This window comes from Gracilinanus agilis, chromosome 4, assembly GCF_016433145.1.
Source record: "Gracilinanus agilis isolate LMUSP501 chromosome 4, AgileGrace, whole genome shotgun sequence".
Taxonomy (NCBI): Eukaryota; Metazoa; Chordata; class Mammalia; order Didelphimorphia; family Didelphidae; genus Gracilinanus; species Gracilinanus agilis.
The window spans coordinates 75436284-75456414 of NC_058133.1; the positions used below are offsets into that span (position 1 = coordinate 75436284).

A 20131-nucleotide genomic window follows, 5' to 3' on the forward strand; every position below is an offset into this window, starting at 1 on the left:
ACCTTCTTTTTCAGTCAATTACCCATCTCTGTCCCAATTCATAAGACACAAATATTCAACATTTCATGGCCACATAATTTATTGGGAAAAAAATGAAAGAAAATGAGTTTAAAGATCCTTATATGACACTAACTGCCTCCCACCATCACTTGAATTTCTTCTTGTTTACTGTCCCAGACCTTTGAAGTCCTGGGGTAGGAGGAATCCCCAAATATCTCTATTTTTACATGATAGAAATAAGTTGCGTGCCCTAGACTCCATCTCAGAGGTGGGAAATGATAAGGAAAGAAAATCAAGGGAATTGTGTTTTGTCTTCCCTTCCATTTCATTAATCAAAAAGGACTTTCAGCAGCTGCTAGTCCCAGCTGTTCTGGCCTTGTTTTTGTTTCAGGATCTAATTTGCCATCAAATGCCTCAGGTTCAGGAAGTCCCTGTTTGTGATTTCACCTTTTCCTTCTCTTTTTTGTCCACCAGCAAACTGACTCAGGCCACTGAAGCTAATGTCTGTTGAAGCAGGGCAGTCTAGTCCTAAAGTAAGCTGTTGCTTGCAGGTCCATAAGCAATCTTGGCTCCAATTCTTGGCATCAAGTACCCCAACAGCATGGTGAGCTGGAGTTTTGAATCTCTAGAACTAAGCCTGCTTGCAGTGCCTTCTTATGCCCCACCTGGGAAACAGAAAACCTCCAATCTCAAAGTCAAGTAAATGGAAAAGAAACCCAAATCTGTATGTCCATATGCAGATCTTACCACTTCCCTTTCCTTTATCTCAGAGAACACAGGGGCAATGTTACTTCCTGTGGTATCTCACAAATTTTATTTTCTGCCTGTCTCCTTCTGTGAGGTGACTTCTAAGGCTCCTCAGTTTCCCACAAAGATAAAACAGCAAAGAAACATCAACTAAGTTTTATGTGAGGCTGGAATTGAGGAATCAGAAAGACTTCTCAGAGTCTGTCATCAAAGTTTGGATCCAGACCAGGCAAAGAGAACAATAGTTAGAGCAAAGGTCCCTTATGATCCAGAACCCTGGGCCAAAGAGGTGGGCAGGGTTTGTTTGAAGTGGCAAACTGATGGGAGAGTGGAGGAGGCTCTTGAGAAACCATGGGATGGTATGAGAGATCTGGGTGCCAACTTAGAGCGACCGTGCTGAGAAAAGGGAGGTGGGAAGGGGAGGAGCAATGTGGGAAGCTGCTTTTCTTTTTTTTAACTTTTCAATTTTGCCAAGGGCTGGTCCTGTGACAGAAACCTATACATAAATATGAGAAGCCCAAAGCAGAACAGAGATCCAATATCAGTATCAATATCACAATCAATCAGTATTATGACTAAACTCATGCTAACCCCAGCTACTGCTCTCCGTCTTCGTGTGGAAGGGGAAGAAGGAGGGAAATTGTTGAAAGTGAATGGAGAATGTAAAGAGGGCTGAACACAGAGGATTTCCCCTGAATAACATCCTCCCTAGTGTTTCACACTTCTTGGTGCCTCTGGTCCATGGAAGGGAGAGAGCTTCTTTTCCCTTATCTATCAAAGAAAAAAAAAAAAAGTTCCTCACATAGAAATCTTGGGAACCCTGGTGGCGTCTCCATCTTAAGGCCAAAGCAGGTTACACAAGGAAGAGGGCTCCTTCCCAGCCCTGCCCTGCCCTGCACTGCTCATCTTTGAGGCCAGGCCTGGCAGGGTCATTGGGGAAGAGGAATGGGGGTGGGGACGATGTGCAAAGGACCCCGAAACCGGTTGTTGTAAAGTGGGAAAGTGCTGTACCCGACATGGAGGGCCACCCTTGCAGATGTCTCGGCGCTGGGGCACCCCTGCGTCTGAGTCCAGTAGATATCAGTAATAATATACACACGTAAACCTATTCCCCAAATTCTGAGCTGCCTCTTCGGAAGGAAGCGGGAGGGGGAAGGGAAAGGAAGAAAGAGGGCCCCCCAACTTCCCCCGACAGCTCCTGCCTTGGTGGGCGTGGCTTTGAGGGGGAGGAGTCTCCTCGCTCCGCCCCAGGGGGCGGGCGCAGCCAGCCGGGGTGCTGGAGTACCCTGCTGCTGCCGGCAGCTGCGCCTCAGCAGCGCCCCTGAGGAATCGTAAACTTGGCTGCAGCCGCTGGCAGCAGGCTCCTGCCGAGAATGGGGAAGCGCGGCCGCTGCTCCGCAGCCACCGTGGGCCCGGACTTCGGCTCCGGGGCGCTCAGTCGGCTGCTCGTGCTGCTACTCCTAGCTGCGCTCTTGGTAACCCGGGCGGACGCGGCGCGAGTGCGCTCGGTGCTCTACTCCCCCAGTGACTCCCTGATGCTCCTGGGGCAGAACACCTTGCGTCCGACTGTCCTGGGCTCCCCCAGCTCCTGGGTAGTAGAATTCTTCGCCTCCTGGTGCGGACACTGTATCGCCTTCGCCCCCAAATGGAAAGCGTTGGCCAATGAAGTCAAAGGTGAGCAACTGCCCCGCACCCCATCTCCATGTCCCGGCTCTCCCGGGCTACCCGGGCCCACTGGCCTTCAGGACTAATTTCCGCAGCTTGCAGTAGGGCTCCTTTATTACCTCTTTCTCCTTCTCCATTTCTCTCCTTCGGTGTCGATACTGTCCTCCTCCCCCTGCCTCTCCCTTCACTCTGAGACATTGCTCTCTCACTCTCCTTCCCTCTGGCCAAGCATCCTTTTCAATCCCCCAAATGGACCTTCTTCCGCCCCTGCCCCCAGCCTATTATCCTCAGGCTTCGCTGCCTCCTCGGCCTGTGTCCCTTTTTCTTCTCTTCTTTCCCTGCCCCGCATCTTTCTACTCTTACTCTCATGGCCCTAGTCCTGATGGCTTCTCTTTTCTGTTAACCATGACCTTTTTTTTCCTTTTCCATCCTGGGCCTCTCCCTCATAGGTCTCCCTCTGTCTCTCAGTCTCTGTTTCCCGCTGCCGGTCTGTCTCTTCCTCTCTCTCTCCTTGTCTCTCTCTCTCTCTGTCTCCGTCTCTCTGTCTCCTTCCCCTTCCCCTAGTCTCCCCCCCCTCCAGTCTGTCTGTCTGTCTGTCTGTCCGTCCATCTGTCTCTCTCATCTCTCTCTCTCTGCCTCTCCTTAGAAGCTACTGCTGTTCCCACTTCTCATGACTTTCTGAGTTTCTTACTCTTTCCTCTACCTGAACCCATCTGTCCCAGATCTCCTGTGTTGACATTGACATTTTCGTGCTAATGCCTCCTTTGGATCAGTTTCCTCCCCTTCAGTTATATCCACCTATAATTCCGTGTTCCTGTGCCAATGGGGATAAAAAAAAAAAAAAAACTGCCCCCCCCCCTTAGATCACAGTGATTATAGTGAATGTATTCCTCCATCTGATCCTCTTTGTTGTTTAGCTATATTCTGGTGCCTTACTCTAATTTAAACTTTTTTGACTTGCCATTCTCACTGGTTCTGGAGGTCCTTTTCTCTTTTCATGCCTAGTCTCCTTTCCTCTCCTTTTGATATTTTATTTCTCTTTCTTGTGGACATTTCCTTACCCCTACCCTAATCTCTTACTTCAACCCTAAGGTTTCCCAGCTCTGAGAATATTAGAACTCATAATAAAAAATTAGAACTTTCCCCAAGATAATTATTATATTTTCCCATTTTCCAGTCCTATGACCATCTTTTTTTTTTCCCCTTAAAACCCTCACCTTCCATCTTGGAGTCAATACTGTGTGTTGGCTCCAAGGCAGAAGAGTGGTAAAGGGTAGGCAATGGGGGTTAAGTGACTTGCCCAAGGTCACATAGCTAGGAAGAGTCTAAGGCCAGATTTGAACCTAGGACCTCTCATCTCTAAGCCTGGCTCTCAATCCACTGAGCCACATAGCTGCCCCTGACCATCCTTTTTTTATCATCCAATTTGCTGTTTTTTTTTTTTTTTTTTTTATCTTGAATCAAAAACTTCTCTTGATGCCCCAGATTGGTAGGCCCTTGCTTCTTGTTCATTGTCTCCAAATGGTATCACTTTTTTTTTTGTAATTAAAAGTGGAGTCTTTATAGAGCCCCACTTGAAAAACTGACACAAAAGGCCACAAAGAGACCCAAACTTCTTGAGAAAGAGGAAATGGAAACTAGCTTCCTATTGAATAGATTATAGCTTATTTGGTGGCAGAATGATTCTAAATGGAGATCAGGAATTATTGTATCAGGTAGGCCTAAAACTGGAAGGTACCTTCAAAGTCTCTTATCCTTATCCTATCATTTTACAGATGAGGGAATTATGACCCAGAAAAGTAAAGTGACTTTCCTACTACTACATGGGTCATAAATGGTAAATCCTAAGCTCTTTTTCTTTTTTTATTTTCTTAAACTCTTTAGTAATGGACCCAATTTTTTAAAAATTAGGATATTACAAACAATATTATACTTCCCATTTGGGTATTAATTGCATTCCCTCCTCAGTGTGCCCTCTATTTCAGAAAACCATCTACCTTTGAGCAAGTCCCTTGACTAAAAGTACGTCAGTGATGTCAGCCCATTATGGGTCATGGCAGGAAGTGAAGAATGCCTAGTATGGCACTGTAATGACAGAGGCTGAGCTAAGTTTAAGAAAGACATTATGTGCTACAACATAGAGGAAAGGGGAATTCTGTTTTCTATTCATGCTCAAAGATTTTTGGATAATAGGAGTTAGGTGAGACCCAGTGATGGCTAGATGTGAACTGATCTGAAAAACCTTATGGTACAATGGAAAGGGCACAGGATTTGAAGTCAAGAGGACCTGTGTTCAGATCCTAGCTCCACAATTATGTATCCCTATGTAACAACCAATCACTGCCTTTCTGGTCTCAGTTTCCTTAATTATAAAATGAGAGTTGTGGCCTTAAGATCCCTTTCAGCTCTAAATCATTGATCCTATGGGTTGGAACCAGGCTGGAGAATCAGTCTATGACATTTCCTCCATTTAGTCTGAAGGTTCAGGAATGAAGGACATCTTTCTAGATGACTCACCAACCTGACCTCTGCACCCCAAAAGTTTTCCCTTGAAATACACACCCAGATACTGACCCAGCCTGCTACTGTGTGGGATCTTCCAGACTTGAGATGGCTTTCTGAGCCAGATCCTGGTTCCTGGTCATCAAGGAATTGAGTTCCTAGGAATATGACATGTGTTTTCTGTCAATTAAAGTACAGGGCAAGTGGTGGGAGCATGAGGGGGATGGTAAGGTGAGATGAGAAGCTTATACTAGTCTCCTCTGCTACCAGTCATCTGTAGATAGCTGAAGATTGCATCTGCCTTACTTTTTGCCAGGGTCAGGGAGAGTTTTTATTCAGAACCTATTAATTGGTGATAGGAAGCTACTCAAAATGGAAATAACTTATTCCCTTTACCCTGCCTATATCTTCCAACTTGAACCCCAGAACCACAACTAGAATCATTGTTTCAAGTAATGGATCCATTTTTTCTCTTTCTTTCACCTTTTTGTTTCCCAATTAACAAGCATTTGTTTTTTCTTTTCACATGCCCCTTTCCTCAGCTTAAAAAAAAAAAGAAAAAACCAAATCCTTCATAAAAAAATGCATGGTGAAGAAATGAATTGGCCATGACCAAAAATATATGTCTATTTCTCCACCTTGAGTCCATGATCTCTCCATTGGGAAGTAGACAGAAGGCTTCATCTATTGATTGGTGATTGAATTGTGATTGGCCACTGCCCTGATCATAACTCTTAAGTCTTCAGAGTTGTTTGTCTTTACAATATTGTCAATTGTAGAAATCATTCCCTGGTATTGCTCACTTCATCCTGCATCAGTTCATACAAGTTTTTGCAGGTTTCTTAACCATTCTCCAATTGATGGACATCCCTTCAGTTTCCAGTTCTTTGCCACCACAAAGAGAGCTGCTATAAAAATTTTAGAATATTCAGCTATTTTTCTTTTTTCCCTTATCTTAGGAAACAAACCTAATAGTGGCATTATGGGGTCAAAAGGTATACACATTTTTATAATTCTTTGGGCATAATTCCAGATTGCTCTTCAAAATGGGTGGATCAGTTCACGGTTCTACCAATAGTGTATTAGTATCTCCATTTTTCTACATCCCTTTCAACTTTTATCATTTTAGCCAGTCTGTTAGGTATGAGATTATATCTTAGAGTTGTTTTGACTTTTATTTCTCTAATCAATAATGACTTAGAGTGTTTTTCATGTGGTTATATATAGCTTTCATTTCTTCATCCCAAAACTATTTGTTCAGATATGTTGACCTCTTATAAATTGGAGAATGGCTCATTCTTATAAATTTGACAAAGTTCATTATATATCATAGATATGAAACATTCATCTAAGAAACAATCTATAAAATTCCCCTCCCCCAGTTTTTTGCTTTCTTTCTACATCTGACTTCATTTTTTATTTGTACAAAACCTTTTAAATTTAATTTAACTTAAATTATCCATTTTATAAATTCTTTTTCTATCCATAAATCTGGTAGGTAATATATTCCCAGAGCTTTTAATTTACTTATGATATCTCCCTTTATGTCTAGATCATGTATCCATTTAGATTTTCATCTTAGTCACTGATATAAGATATTGGTCAATAGCTAGTTTCTGCCAGACTACTTTCCAGTTTTCCCAACAATTTTTATCAAATAATGAATTCTTATCCCAAAAGCCTGGATCTTTATTTTTGTTGAACACAATTCTACTATAATCTTTTACTACTGTTTATTGAATGTCTGTTCTGTTCCTCTACTTTTCCATTTCTTACCTAGTGTTAGAATACATTGTATTCCTTGGGGAATAAAGCAATGTATAATACTATAGATCCCAGGTCAAATAGGGACTGCTGATTGGCACTTCTGCTCCAAACCCCTCTCAAAACAGCAATGTCTGTTGCTCAGCTCTCTCCTCTCTACCCCCTGCATTCCATTCAGAATGTCCATGACTTCCAGCAAAGGCTTTCCCTAATATGCTTGCAAAAACCTGCTTTTATACTTTTAAAGCCTATACCTATTACACTAGTACCAGATAGTTTTGATAATTAACCTCTTTTCTAATACAATTTAAAGTCTGATATTGCTAGGCCTTCTTCCTTTACATTTTTCATTAATTCCCTTGATATTCTTGATCTTTTGTTCTCTTAAATCAGGGGTCAGCAACCTTTTTGGCCGTGAGAGCCATAAACACCACATTTTTTAAAATGTAATTTCGTGAGAGCCGTACAGTGCTCACAGTGCGCTCCTGTAACAGCGCCTGAAAAAAAAATTGACTTTATGGCTCCTGCAGAAAGAGCCATATCTGGCCCTCAAAAGAGCCAGATATGGCTCGAGAGCCATATGTTGCCGACCCCTGTCTTAAATGAATTTTCTTATTATCTTTTCTAGTTCAGTAAAATAATTCATTACTTTCTAATAGGGGAGTAACCAACTACAAGCTGCTAATCTCACTTCCAGAGACAGTAGCTACAGCCACATAAGTCTGTTGACCATTTTTTGCCATGAACAGAGGGCTCTAAAAGGTCTATGGCTCATTGAATGCCTCCCCAACCCCCAATTTTTCATAAGTAAAATCAAGTTAACTCGGATATCAACAGCAGTCATGCAGGAGAAAAGTCATAAAAGGGAAGTCCATAGGGCTTGCTTGGAAATAGGGAGATCTAGTGCCATCTAATTCACCTTGGTGGTGAGGGTCAGTGCTTAAGAACACTGGACCTAGAGTCAAGAAGACTCCAGTTCAAATCCAACCTCAGATACTTAGGCAAGTCACTTAGCTTCTATGTCTAGGAGGCAACTAGGTGTCACAATGGATCACATGCTGACTGGAGTCAAGGATCCTCAGATTCCTGAGTTCAAATCTGACCTCAGGTACTTCTTAGCTGTGTGACCCTGGGAAATTTAACCCTGATTGCCTCAGTTTCTTCATCTGTAAAATGAACTGGAGAAGGCAATGGCAAACCACTCTAGTATCTTTGCTAAGAAAACCCCAAATGGGGTCACGAAGAGTTGGATACAACAAAGTAGAACAAAGAAATAAACACTATATGTCCAGCATAAAGACAAGGTGAATAAAGGCAAGTATATACAAAGTCTTTTTGAAAAGGAGGCACTAGCAAAGAGGAGAATCAGGAAAGGCTTCAGGCATAAGATGGTGCTTGAGGAAGAGAGGATCTGTCTGAGGCTGAGGTAAGGAGGGGGATATATTCCAGGCATGGAGGATAATCAGTACCAAGATGTAGAGATGAGAGATGAAGTGTTGTATGTAAGAAACAGAAAGAAGGTCTACTATATGCCATGCACTGTGCTAGGCACTGGATATATGAAGACATGAATCGTCCCTTGGGGTCAAAGAACATGCTTTCTAACAGGGAAGACAGGATGTACACACAATGGTATATGCAAGACAGAAGATCTTTAGCAATTGGGGGAACCAGGAGTTGTCTGGTGCTTCTGAATGGGGCACTTGGGCTGACTCTTGAAGGGAAGTTGGTATTCCAAGAGGTAGAAGTAAAGAGGATGTACATTCTAAGCATGCAAAAAACAGTGGCTGCCCTCAAGAAGCTTATGTTCTTTTGGAGAAATAACACCTATAGGAGCAGCTAGGTGGCTCAGTGGATAGAGAGCCAGGGCTGGAGATGGGAGGTCCTGGGTTCAAATCTGACCTCAGATACTTTCTAGCTGTGTGACCCTGGGCAAGATAGTTAACCTCAGTTGCCCTGCCCTTACCACTTTTCTGCCTTGGAACTGATACTTAGTATTGATTCTAAGTCATAAGGAAAAAGAAAGAAAGAAAAAAAAGAAAGGAAGGAAGGAAGAAAGGAGGAAAGAAAGAGGAAGGAAGGAAGAGAAAGAGAAAGAAAGAAAGAAAGAAGTAAAGAACACATTTATAACCAATGAATTAAAATAGATGCTAAATGAATGATGGTGAGATTTCCCTGCTTAGGAGCTTAAGTTGACAGAGTGACTAGGTGGTGAAGTGTTCCCTTGAGTGCTACCTCTGTCCCTCTGCTTCACAACAAGCTACATAGTGGTAGTGGGCAGGGTGCTATTCTTGAAATCAAGACGATCAGAGTTCAAATAACTTCCTCAAACATTTATTCCTTGTGTGACCTTGGGCAAGTCACCTAACCTTCCTTAGTCTCAGTTTCATTTTTTATAAAATGGGGATAATAATAGTAGCATCTTCACCGGATTATTGGAAGGATCAAATGAAATAACATACATAAAGTACTTCACTAGTTTTCAGGGGCTCTGTAGGTGCTGGCCATTTAATTTTATAAGCTATGACAGCTTCCATGAGTTCAAATAAAACCTCAGACACTTAGCCCTGCTTACCTCAGTTTCTTCATCTGTAAAATGCTTGTGTGTGTGTGTGTGTGTGTGTGTGTGTGTTGCTTTATGAGAAATGACAGAACCACAGAATCGCCCTACCCAAGGCAATCATAACACCACAGAATGTTTTCCTAGAGAGACCAGATTTGGGCTCACATCATAGGACGTGCTGATGTCGTTAGACATTCAGAAACATGGCACTTGAGTCATGGGGCAATTTGAAAGCACCTTTCCCCAAGAGGCATTCCTGTTTGGACAGGGATTAACTCCACTCATATGTACCTGTATTTGATGCTACAGGTAGGAAGAGCTCCTTCCTATTATTATTATTACTAATAATGGGACTATGAATAGTAAAATCCAAAATGATTAGTGTTTCAGCAGGACATTTAAATATCATTAGGGCCCATTAAGGTATTGCCATTAATTCCTCAGTGTAACATTTTTCATCTCAGGATCTCCTAGCACCTGACAAAAATTAACCTCCTCCTGATGTTGCCAGGGGCTGGGATGATAGCCAGCTGCATGGTTTCCATGACAGAGAGGGGGAAATCTAGTTTCTGCTTGTGTGCAAAACACTGAACTTACAACCCAGTTGAGCATCTTGCATTTCTTTGTCTTTGTGCCATCTTCCCAGGAGAATGGAATCGGGGGCAGGCACTGTTTCCTGATACCTTGTAAGTAATAGCAGGTACTTTAAAAATATGGGTCACTTTCTATAGCCTATTAGAGTTGGGGAGGGGATTGTGCTTCACCAATTTTCCTTTCTATCCCCTGACTTCTGCCCTTCCTTTTATGGTATTCTTAGTGTTGGGCCATTAGGACTGTGTCAGACCTGCTCTGAAACCCTATTGTGTGGAAGCTGAATCTTTGCCATGGAAAGACCCAGTAGTACAGCCTGGTGGTTTTTAGCTATAGGGAGAAAGAGATAGCTGGAAGCCTTCTCTGTTTCTGGCCAGCTTCCATTCTTCCTCACTTTCTCCAGCCCCCCCTCCCCCCAAAGCTTTCCTTAAAAGAGAAGGCTGTGGTGGTTCTTTTCAAAAATTTTTATTTAATTTATTAATTAAGAGAATTTTTCCATGGTTACATGATTCATGTTCTTTCCCTTCTCTCCTCCCACTCCCTCCCATAGCCAACAAGCAATTCCATTGGGTTTTACATGTGTCATTGATCAAGACCTATTTCCATATTATTGATATTTGCATTAAGGTGGTTGCTTAGAGTCTACATTCCCAATCATATCTCCATCCACCCATGTGATCAAGCAGTTGTTTTTCTTCTGTGTTTCTACTCCCACAGTTCTTCCTCTGAATGTGGATAGTGTTCTTTCTCATAAGCTCCTCAGAACTGTCCTGGGTCATTGCATTGCTGCTAGTACAGAAGTCCATTACATTCTATTTTACCACAGTGTATCAGTCTCTGTGTATAATGTTCTTCTGGCTCTGCTTCTTTCACTCTGCATCAATTCCTGGAGGTCATTCCAGTTCACATGGAATTCCTCCAGTTCATTATTCCTTTGAGCACAATAGTATCCCATGCTGTGATGGTTCTTAAAGATAGTAGTAGGAGTCTAATCTATTTCCAGCCTTCAGCAGGGTCAGACTATCTCAGAGAACAGCCAGAATTTCCCTATTTCCCTCTATGTGTCAGTCCATCAATCCTTCCAGGAATATTTAATAAGAGCTTACTGTGTGTCTTTCACTAAGCCAGTGATGGCAGACTTTTTAGAGATGGAGTGCCGCACTCCTTCCCCATCCCAGACTGAGTGCCTGGGCCCCCCCACCAGAGATCACACATTGTGCCCTCCCCCCACACCCCCACATGCTGGGCATACCTGTCACCCCCTTTACCCCACACAGGGGAGGGAGAAAGTGTTCCCATTGGGCTGCTGGATGGAAGGGTGGATGATGTGAAAAAAATGTCCTTAGGTGTAATGGAGAGGGGGAAGGGAGCAGCTCCACCCAAGTCCCTCTGCCTTTCTAGTAAAGAACTCTGGGAGTAGAGTATAGAGGGAGGGTAGCCAAGTGCCCATAGAGAGCACCCTGTGTGCCATCTTTTGCACCCATGCCATAGGTTTTCCATCACTGCTTTAAGCTATTGGAAATAAAAAGAAAAGGAAAAGCCAGTCCCTGCCCTCAGGGAGTAGACAATCTAATAGGAGAGACAATATACCAAAAAAAAAATTCCATATACCCAAGTTATATATAGGAAAAATAGGAAATAATTAGCAGAGGTTGGGGAGATGGGGGAGTGTAACCTGGACATCTTGGAGCAAGGGATTGTCACACAGTGAAACCACTGCATCATTGGAATGAATTTTTCTAACCTATTTTTGGGGAAATGACCTAGCCTTAATTATTGTCTATGCGTGCCACCTTCCCCCATTCTTACTTCCCCCTCCTTTATTAAATGGAGTTCATTTCAGAGGAAGCTTTGTTCTAACCTGATCTCCCAGGCTCTGTCCATTGTTTCTTAGTGTACCTGGGACTTCTAGCCAACTCCAGTCAAGTGAATGTTTCCTAGAACAAGATGACCAAACATCTATCTCTCAGAAGTGAACTGAGTCCTTCTCATGGGATGGTGACATGCAGGTGGCAGTGGGTGTTGGGGCTAGAGCTGCCATTTTCTGCCCCCTCTTTGCTGCGCTTTGGGAAGGAGAGGAACCAATCCAGTTGAACAAACATGAAATACTTGCTCTGTGCTAGGATACTGAGAGAGAAACAAAAAGTAATAACTACCCTCAAGGACCTTATTGTTTAAGGCTCAGAGGATTTTGGGAGGGAGTTTGGTGAGTGAGTAGCTCACCCTTGTGATCCTTAGTTTTCTCATCTGTAAAAGGAAGGGGTTGGACTGAATGATTTCTAAAGTCTCATCCAAATCTATGATGTGACTGAATATATGAATGAAGTGAATACCAGAGAACTTAAGTGACTTAACAATAATAGCTAATAGCTAACTCTTATTACGTGCCAGGCACTGTGCAAAGCACTTTATAAGTATTATCTTATTTGAGCCTCCCAGTCCTGGGAGATAGGTGCTATTATTTTCCTCATTTTATAGATGAGGAAATGGAGGCAAACCAAGGTTAAGTGACTTGCCAAAGGTCACACAGTTAGCAAATTGCCCAAGGCTAGATTTGAACTTGAGTCTTCCTGATTCCAGGGCTCATATGTTTTTAATCATACTGGGTCCTCTCTTATATACATGGCTTTTATGTTCTCCTTAACATCTCTTACCCTTACCTATTATTATTTCATCATGTCTAACTCTTTGGGACCCCATGGGATTCCCTTGGCAAGGCTACTGGAATAGAATTTCATTTCCTTCTATAGTGGATCCAGTAGATCCTTTTATCAGGCAATCAGAGGTTAAGTGACTTACCCAGAGTCATACAACTAAGACTTATCTGAGGCTAGATTTGAACTCAGGTCTTCCTGACTCCAGGTACAGCGCTTTTTTTTTTTTTTTTTTTTAAATGCTTACATTCCAAATCAGAATCAATACTGTGTATTGGTTTCAAGGCAGAAGAATGGTAAGGGCTAGGTGATTGGAGTTAAGTGGCTTGTCCAGAGTCATACAGCTGGGAAGTGTCTGAGGCTCTAGACCTGGCTCTTACCCCAGATCCATGCCTAGTGCTCTTAACCACTGAGTCACAGCTGCCTTGTTACCCTCACCACCAGGGTGAATTAAATGGGATTAGCCCTCTCTATTTCCAAAGAAGCCCTTCCAGTTTCCCTTTTATGACTTTTTTCCTGCACATCTGTCCTTGATATTCATTTTAACCTGATTTTACTTATGAAAAATTGGGGGCTGGGGAGGCACTCATTGAGCCATAGACCTTTTAGAGTCCTCTGTTCATGGCAAAAAATGGTCAACAGCCCTGTGTGGCTGTAGTTACTATCTCTGGAAGTGGCACCAGCAGCTTCTAGTTTGTCTGTTGCCTGATTAGCTGTATCCTTCTCCCCAACCAACTGCTTTCCCCCTGCAGCAAGGCCCAGGGTATCAATTTAAGCTGCCAGCACAGGGACCAGGGCATCCATGGGCTATTGCTCAAGAGAGGAAGGAGCATGGGTTTGCCTCCTGGTGAGCAAAAATGTTCCCAGCCTCACTTCCTGACCTAACCCTATGCCCTGTGTGAACAGCTGCTCCATAAATATTATTGCTGCAAACCAGCGAGGGGAGGTATTTGGATGAATGTAAGCTGCCACTGTGTGACCACAGATGTGGCCAGTTTAGTCCCTGCCTAAGGAGGCAGATAATAATAGGTAATAATAGCTAACATTTATATAGCACTTACTGTGTGCCAGGAACCACGCTAAATGCTTCATTATTATGATCCCATTTGAACTTCACGACAACCCTGGGACGTAGGTGCTATTTTTATCTTCATTGTACAGATGAGGAAACTGAGATAGTGGTTGGGTAGAATTTAGGGATAAAGGCAAGCTAGGATTTCCTTATAATTGCTACATCTCTTCTTTCTTTCTCTTGCTGACATACGGAAAGGGCTTTACAAATCCCCAAAGCACTATATTTTTTCTTGTTCAGACATTTTTCAATCAAGTCTGACTCTTTCTGACCTCATTTGGGGTTTTCTTGGCAAAGATGCTGACATGGTTTGCCATTTCCTTCTCTTGCTCCTTTTACAGAGGGGAAAACTGAGGCAATCATGGTTAAGTGAGTTGTCCAGGGTCACATAGCTAGGAAGCATCGGAGGCTAGATTTGAACTCATGAAGATGAATATTACTGATTCCAAGCCCAGCACTCTTATCCACTGGGCTCCCTAGCTGCCCCATATAAATGCTAGCTATTATTTTATTGTCATTATTACGATGATATTATTATTAAAATACTATATATAAATGTCATCTAGAATACTACTATTATTATTGTTGTTATTTTGGCCAGATTTAGAAGGTAACTCTAAAGCAGTGATTCCCAAAGTGGGCGCCACCGCCCCCTGGTGGGTGCTGCAGCAATCTAGGCAGCGGTGATGGCCACACTTTTTTTGTATTACATTCTATTTTGAGTTCAATAAATAGTTTCATAATTTCCAGGGGCGCTAAGTAATATTTTTTCTGGAAAGGGGGCGGTAGGCCAAAAAAGTTTGGGAACCACTGCTCTAAAGCAAAGATCTGTCTTCTTGGGGAGGAGGATATTGGAAAGTAAAAGAGTCGTAAATTAGTTTAGCCTAGGTTATCCTTACCTACTTGGATTTATTCTCAGTCCTCTTGCAGCAGGGCAATGTTGGCCATTAAACAGTTATTAATAAGCCTTCTGACCAATACAGTGGATTGTAAAGAGCACTAGCTTATGATCCTGGCTTGAAATGCTTCCCAGCTGTGTGATGGTTGGCTAGTTGCTTAATTTCTCTGAGCCTTGGCTTTCTCATCTGAAAAATGGGAATAATAACTCTCACTCTACCTGCTCCACAGGGTACTTGTGATGGATTGCTTTATAAACCTTAAAGCTCTGTGGCAGAGTGAGTTGCTTTACTTTGTTTCTCCTGAGATCCTGTGGGGAGTATCTCCTTTATACTCACTTATTTCTCTTGTGAATGGAGTCACATACCATTAGTGGCCCCTGAGAATGAGGACTTTTCTCTTTTGAGCTAAAACTTTCTTTAGAGGATACAATTGTCATCTAACCATAAAGATTTCATGGGACTGTTTAGATGAGATCAGGAGCAAAAAGAGAGATATCATGATATCATGGTGAGAGTATTCACTAGTCATGGAGCCAGAGGAAGGAAGGAAATAAACATTTATTAAGTGCCTACTATGTGCCAGGCAAATTACATTTCATCTTTGCAATAAGCCAGAAGGTAATTGCTATTATTATCCCCACTTTACCATTGAGGAAACTGAGGCAAACAGGATTAAGCGACTTGCCCAGCAAATAAGTATCTAAGACAGAATTTGAATGTGTCATTCTGACTCCAACATGCTATCTACTCTATCACTTAGTTGAAGGTAGATTTGAATCCCAGCTCTACTACTTGGGCAAATCTCAAGTCTGATCTTCTGGTTCCTTATCTGTAAAATGAGAATAATAAATATAATAAGCTGCTTCCCTCAGAGAATTTAAGGCTTTGTAAGCCTTAAAATGCTTTATACCAAGTCATGAAGAAATGGAACTGGGCTGGGCTGAGGGACCCTGAAGAAGCTGTGATTTCAGATTTCTAATTCACACAATGCTATAATATACTTATATTGGAGGGAAGGAGGGGAGACCCCAGAGCATGTTGGATCAGTGCATCTAGGGCCCTCTGCTCCCCTTTCCCCAAAAGACCGCTGCTCTTTGGCAACGTGAAAAGATTTCCTTAAACCTCCATTTTTTGAAATCTCGGTGCTCATCCCTACTTTGTATGAGAAGAGATCCAGGGTGCATCTGTTTGCCCACCCCAGGCATTCATGGACACTAGATGGATGGCTTCCTCTGCCAGAGTTGCTACTCTAGCCCTTACTGGAGTCTTCTGATGCTTTGGGTCTCTGAACCAGTCCCTGGGGAGCTGAGCCTTTTTTTTAAGCAGTCCTCCTGCTTGCCTGCCACTTTCCCTACTTTAGAACTTACCATGATTTCATATTACCCAACGGGATCCAGTTTCTCTTTTTTAAATTGACATTGAAGGGTCTCCAAAATCTGGCTCCCGCCCTATTGATCCAGTGTCCCAATATTTCCTATAACAAATTCTTTGGTCCTAGGAAGGCTGGGTTTTCCCCACACAAGTTATGTTCATTCCCACCACATTTCCTTTGTTCATGCTGCCTCCGCTTGCTTGAGATTCCTTTCTGAGTCCCCTCTGAATATCTAGCTTATGTCCTACTTCCATACTGGTGAGCCTTTGCTCACCTCTACAGAACTCACTGCTCTCTCTTCTGAACTCCTCCAATCTTTAATGTCCATAATATTCAATCTATCTCATAATACCATTAATTTACATCTCATAACATGAGTGTGTGTATATGTGCCTATTGACTCTCCGGCTAAGTTATACATTTCTTTTTCTTTCTTTCTTTTTTTTTTTTTAAGCCCTTACCTTCTGTCTTGGAGTCAATACTGTGTATTGGTTCCAAGGCAGAAGAGCAGAAAGGGCTAGGCAATGGGGGTTAAGTGACTTGCCCAGGGTCACACAGCTAGGAAGTGTCTGAGTCCAGATTTGAATAGATTATACAGTTCTTGAAGGCAGAGACTATGCCTTCTCCTCCATACCTAACACAATTCTAGGTTCATAGGTGCTCAGGGAATAATGCCAGACATGAGCTCAGGACCGAGGAGTCCTTACTTAGAGATCCATGGTCTGCCTACCACACTATGTGTTCTCTCTACAGCTCATCAGTTGACCAATCAGCCATGAAGTATTTCCTAAGCTGCTTTTGTTTGCCAAGCAATTCCTTTGTTGACAGTGTCCGTGGCCACCCGGGACTTGGGGGTGGGTGGAATTGATGAAACAGGAGATATCAGGCAGCTCCTCCCAAGGAAAACTAAGGATGATGAGTCAGGCAGTCAGCCAACTTGGAACTGCCAAGTCTACTTCCAGAGTCTCTAACCCTGGAGCTTCACAACCCTGGGATTCGTATCCCTTTCTTCTGTTTCCACCAACCTAAATCTGGTTCATATCGGAACCCTAGACTTCTCAGAGAGGGGACTGTCATGGCAATCCTTTGCTCTGGTTCACTTGATTTCTATGAATGCATCTAGAATGGTTTCCCAGTGCTTGGATTGTCCCTGTAAGGAAAACTATACGGTCCCTGTAGGGTCAGGATAAGTCACATTGTCTACTCTCCCTTCCTTCCTCAGATATCCCCCTCCCCTCCACCTCACTTACTTTTATGCAAGTGAAATGAACCTAAAGTACCCCCTTCTTACTGCAAATCCACAGAGAACTGTGGAGTAATTAGAATTAATTATTATAAAGTTATAATTTAACTACAAGGCAGTAGGATTCATATGGTCCTACTGCCCCTTGTGCCCAAGGACCCTTCTCCCCCCATGCCAAGCAGTCTTGGGGATCCCTCCGCTATCACCAGTCAGTTGTGAAGTGACTGATCCTTCTTCAGAGGTTATTTGCACCTCAGTCCTAAAGAAGTGAATTTACTCATCAGTTCTGGGCCAGGGGAGGTGGCAGGAAGGCAGGATATGATGGGTGAAGTTGACTGATCACTGTTGGTCCTCCTGCTTACCCCATTCCTTTCATTTCAGACTGGACACCTGTACTGAATGTAGCAGCCTTGGACTGTGCAGATGAAGCGAATTCAGAAATCTGCCGAGACTTTGGGATCACTGCCTATCCCACCGTAAAGGTAAAATCTTGAAATGTGAGGGACGAGATACGCCCCAGGGAGGGAGAGATATCAGAAGGGAAGCCTGGTTGTGTGTAGGACATGGAAATACCACTTTTTAACAATCTTATCCCTCCCTCAGACCCTGTTCTGAGTCTTTGGATGTTCTTGTATTTGGTTCAATTCAATAGAACTCCAATGACCAAAGACCCAAACCTTCTGAGCTGTGCTTCTTTTCCTGTAGGATGTTTATCTAGAAAACAGAAAGGTTACCTTTGGACTTTGCTTGCTGGAAATGGAAAAGCAAATAATTTTGATAAGAGGAAAATCTCTTATCTAAGAGGGATTCGACCTTGAGCATCAAAGGGAAACCTGAGCTTGTTTATTCTGAGTTCTAGATGAACTTTTGGCCAGATCAGTGTTTTGTCACAAATCTGGAAGGCTTTTATCCAGTCAGACCTCGTGACTTGCTAGGGCTCTTTTCCCTGGATCCTTTAGCTTAAAGACCTGAGGTGGCTCTCTAGGACAAGTGTTCCTTTCCTAGTAGATGGGTCTGGATCTGACTTAGAAGTCAAACTATGTGGACACGAAATCAGTCTCATTAGACTCAGGGAGCCTGTGAATATTCTACAAATAATATAATAACAATACAGTAAGGTGAAATGGGATGAGATGAGATATATGATCATTCTATCTTCTACTAAAGTTGTCCCAAAGATGCTTTCAGTAAACTACAGAAGAGCTTCAATAATAATAATATTTGAAACATCCATGTAAAAGGATGTCATCAAGTTACACGGTTTCGCCAAAAACCAAACACCCCCTCCCCCCATTAGGTAGCTTCTACAACATTTGGAAATTTCCTCTTAAGACATCAAAGCCAAATAATATGTTGATTATAAAATTCTAAACTTATACCAAAGAAGACTTTGTTCTGGAACTAAAAGATAAAATTGAACCGTTGGATGAAAACTATACTTAAAAACATCTTGATCTCCTCCAGGCAATATGCCTTGCAAAACATATTGCCTGGAGAAAACCAATCTAAGATCTGAGAATAGACTCAAAAAGGCTTCCAGGGGCCAATATCTACATGAACTTGAGCATAGGTCAAGAAGACAACATTGAACAAATGGCTAAATCGTGAGACTTTGTTTACAGAAATGGGGATGTTTCTGGTCATTGCCGCCAGAAATTACAAATAGGTTAGTCTAGAGCAGCCCAGGTTTATGGAATAATGCAGATTATTTAAGGAAATGATAGCAAGTCGATGCTATATCATAGGTTGCAAACACTTAGCGTCTACTAAATATAGCAAGACATTACGTAGTGGTCAGAATTATACATTCGAAGTTGATTGCGTTTCATAAGTTAATAGATGATAAGGTCTTGTAGTATAAATACAGACCACAAAATCTCCTTGGGAATTCAATGCATCAATTATCCAGAAACCAGACATAAACCAAACCTGTCCACAGTCATTCAGGCATAACACTTATCTATGAAAATTTGAGAAGAACATTTTTAGTAGCTGTCATTGTACTGAGTAACCATAATCTCTAAATTACACGAGATGAAAAATTCTCCAAGTATGGAGATGTATCAGAAGATATCAAAACCATATGAGAACAGGATGACATTTCATCTTGGATCTCCTGTAGGCTCCTGGAGTTGTCCCAAAGTTGCCTTCTCTGAACTTACGCAAGATGACCTTCCATCCCAATACTTTTATTTAGTTCCAAAAAACAGTCATTTATCTGCCTTTGCAAAATATCTCAAAACATTAACCGTAAGAGAATAATAGTATTAAGATGACAATTGTGATAATAGCTAACATTGCTGGAACTCTGTAGTGTTTGCCAAGAGCTTTGTATGCATAATCAATCAAATTGGAAACACAGCAAGGTAGACCTCTATTATCTACCCTACCCAGCCCCCAGAAAAGTGCTTAAGCATTGCTCAAAGTACCTCATAAATCATCATCCTCAACTTTGCCTCAGGTGTGTCTCCCTCCCCTTTCATGGACATGCTTAATGCATGACCTGCAGGGTTTAAGAAGAGCTCTCTTCCAGAGAAAGCAGAGGGGAGGATCCTGGGCAAGGGGCCCATTATGCTTGAGGGTTGCCCAGCCCTGGCAGGAACCCTCTAGTGATCCTGTTAGCCAATCTGCCCCCGCCTTGGGGCATCTACAATTTAATTAAAACCTTCCCAGCGAGCTAAGATACTCCTGTGGAATTCTCCTCATAGGCACAGAACAGTGATATTCCTTTAAAGGTCTGGTGGTCCATCATCCAGAGCTTCTATCTGGTTATTCTCTAAATTGTTTTCTTTCAATTTGAGAAAAAAAATTAATGACTTTCTACACATCCCCCCCAACCATCCCTGCTTATATAAATAGGCTTTCCTTGTTTCTTTTGGACCCAAGAAGGACTTATTGCAAGAGAGGTTTCCTCTTTGGCCACTAAGGTTAATCAGGAAATGCATTTGGAATTGAAAGGCAAGGCATGGTTTCCAATAACAGGATGCCTTTAAGCCCAGTGATTCTCAGAGCCCATGCAGCCCAGAACCACTCTGCTTGTCTCCTCCCCTCCCCTTTTG

General features: G+C 42.5%; 1 protein-coding gene across 1 annotated transcript in view; it reads left to right on the top strand.

The window, feature by feature from the left end:
* The first annotated feature begins 2120 nt into the window (after window positions 1-2120).
* Window positions 2121-20131, top strand: part of QSOX1 (quiescin sulfhydryl oxidase 1) — a 58052-nt gene continuing 40041 nt past the window's right edge. The window contains exons 1-2 of the mRNA XM_044677058.1: window positions 2121-2421; window positions 17454-17554. Coding sequence (XP_044532993.1) covers window positions 2121-2421; window positions 17454-17554 — 402 coding nt within the window. The remainder of the gene's footprint in view (window positions 2422-17453; window positions 17555-20131) is intronic.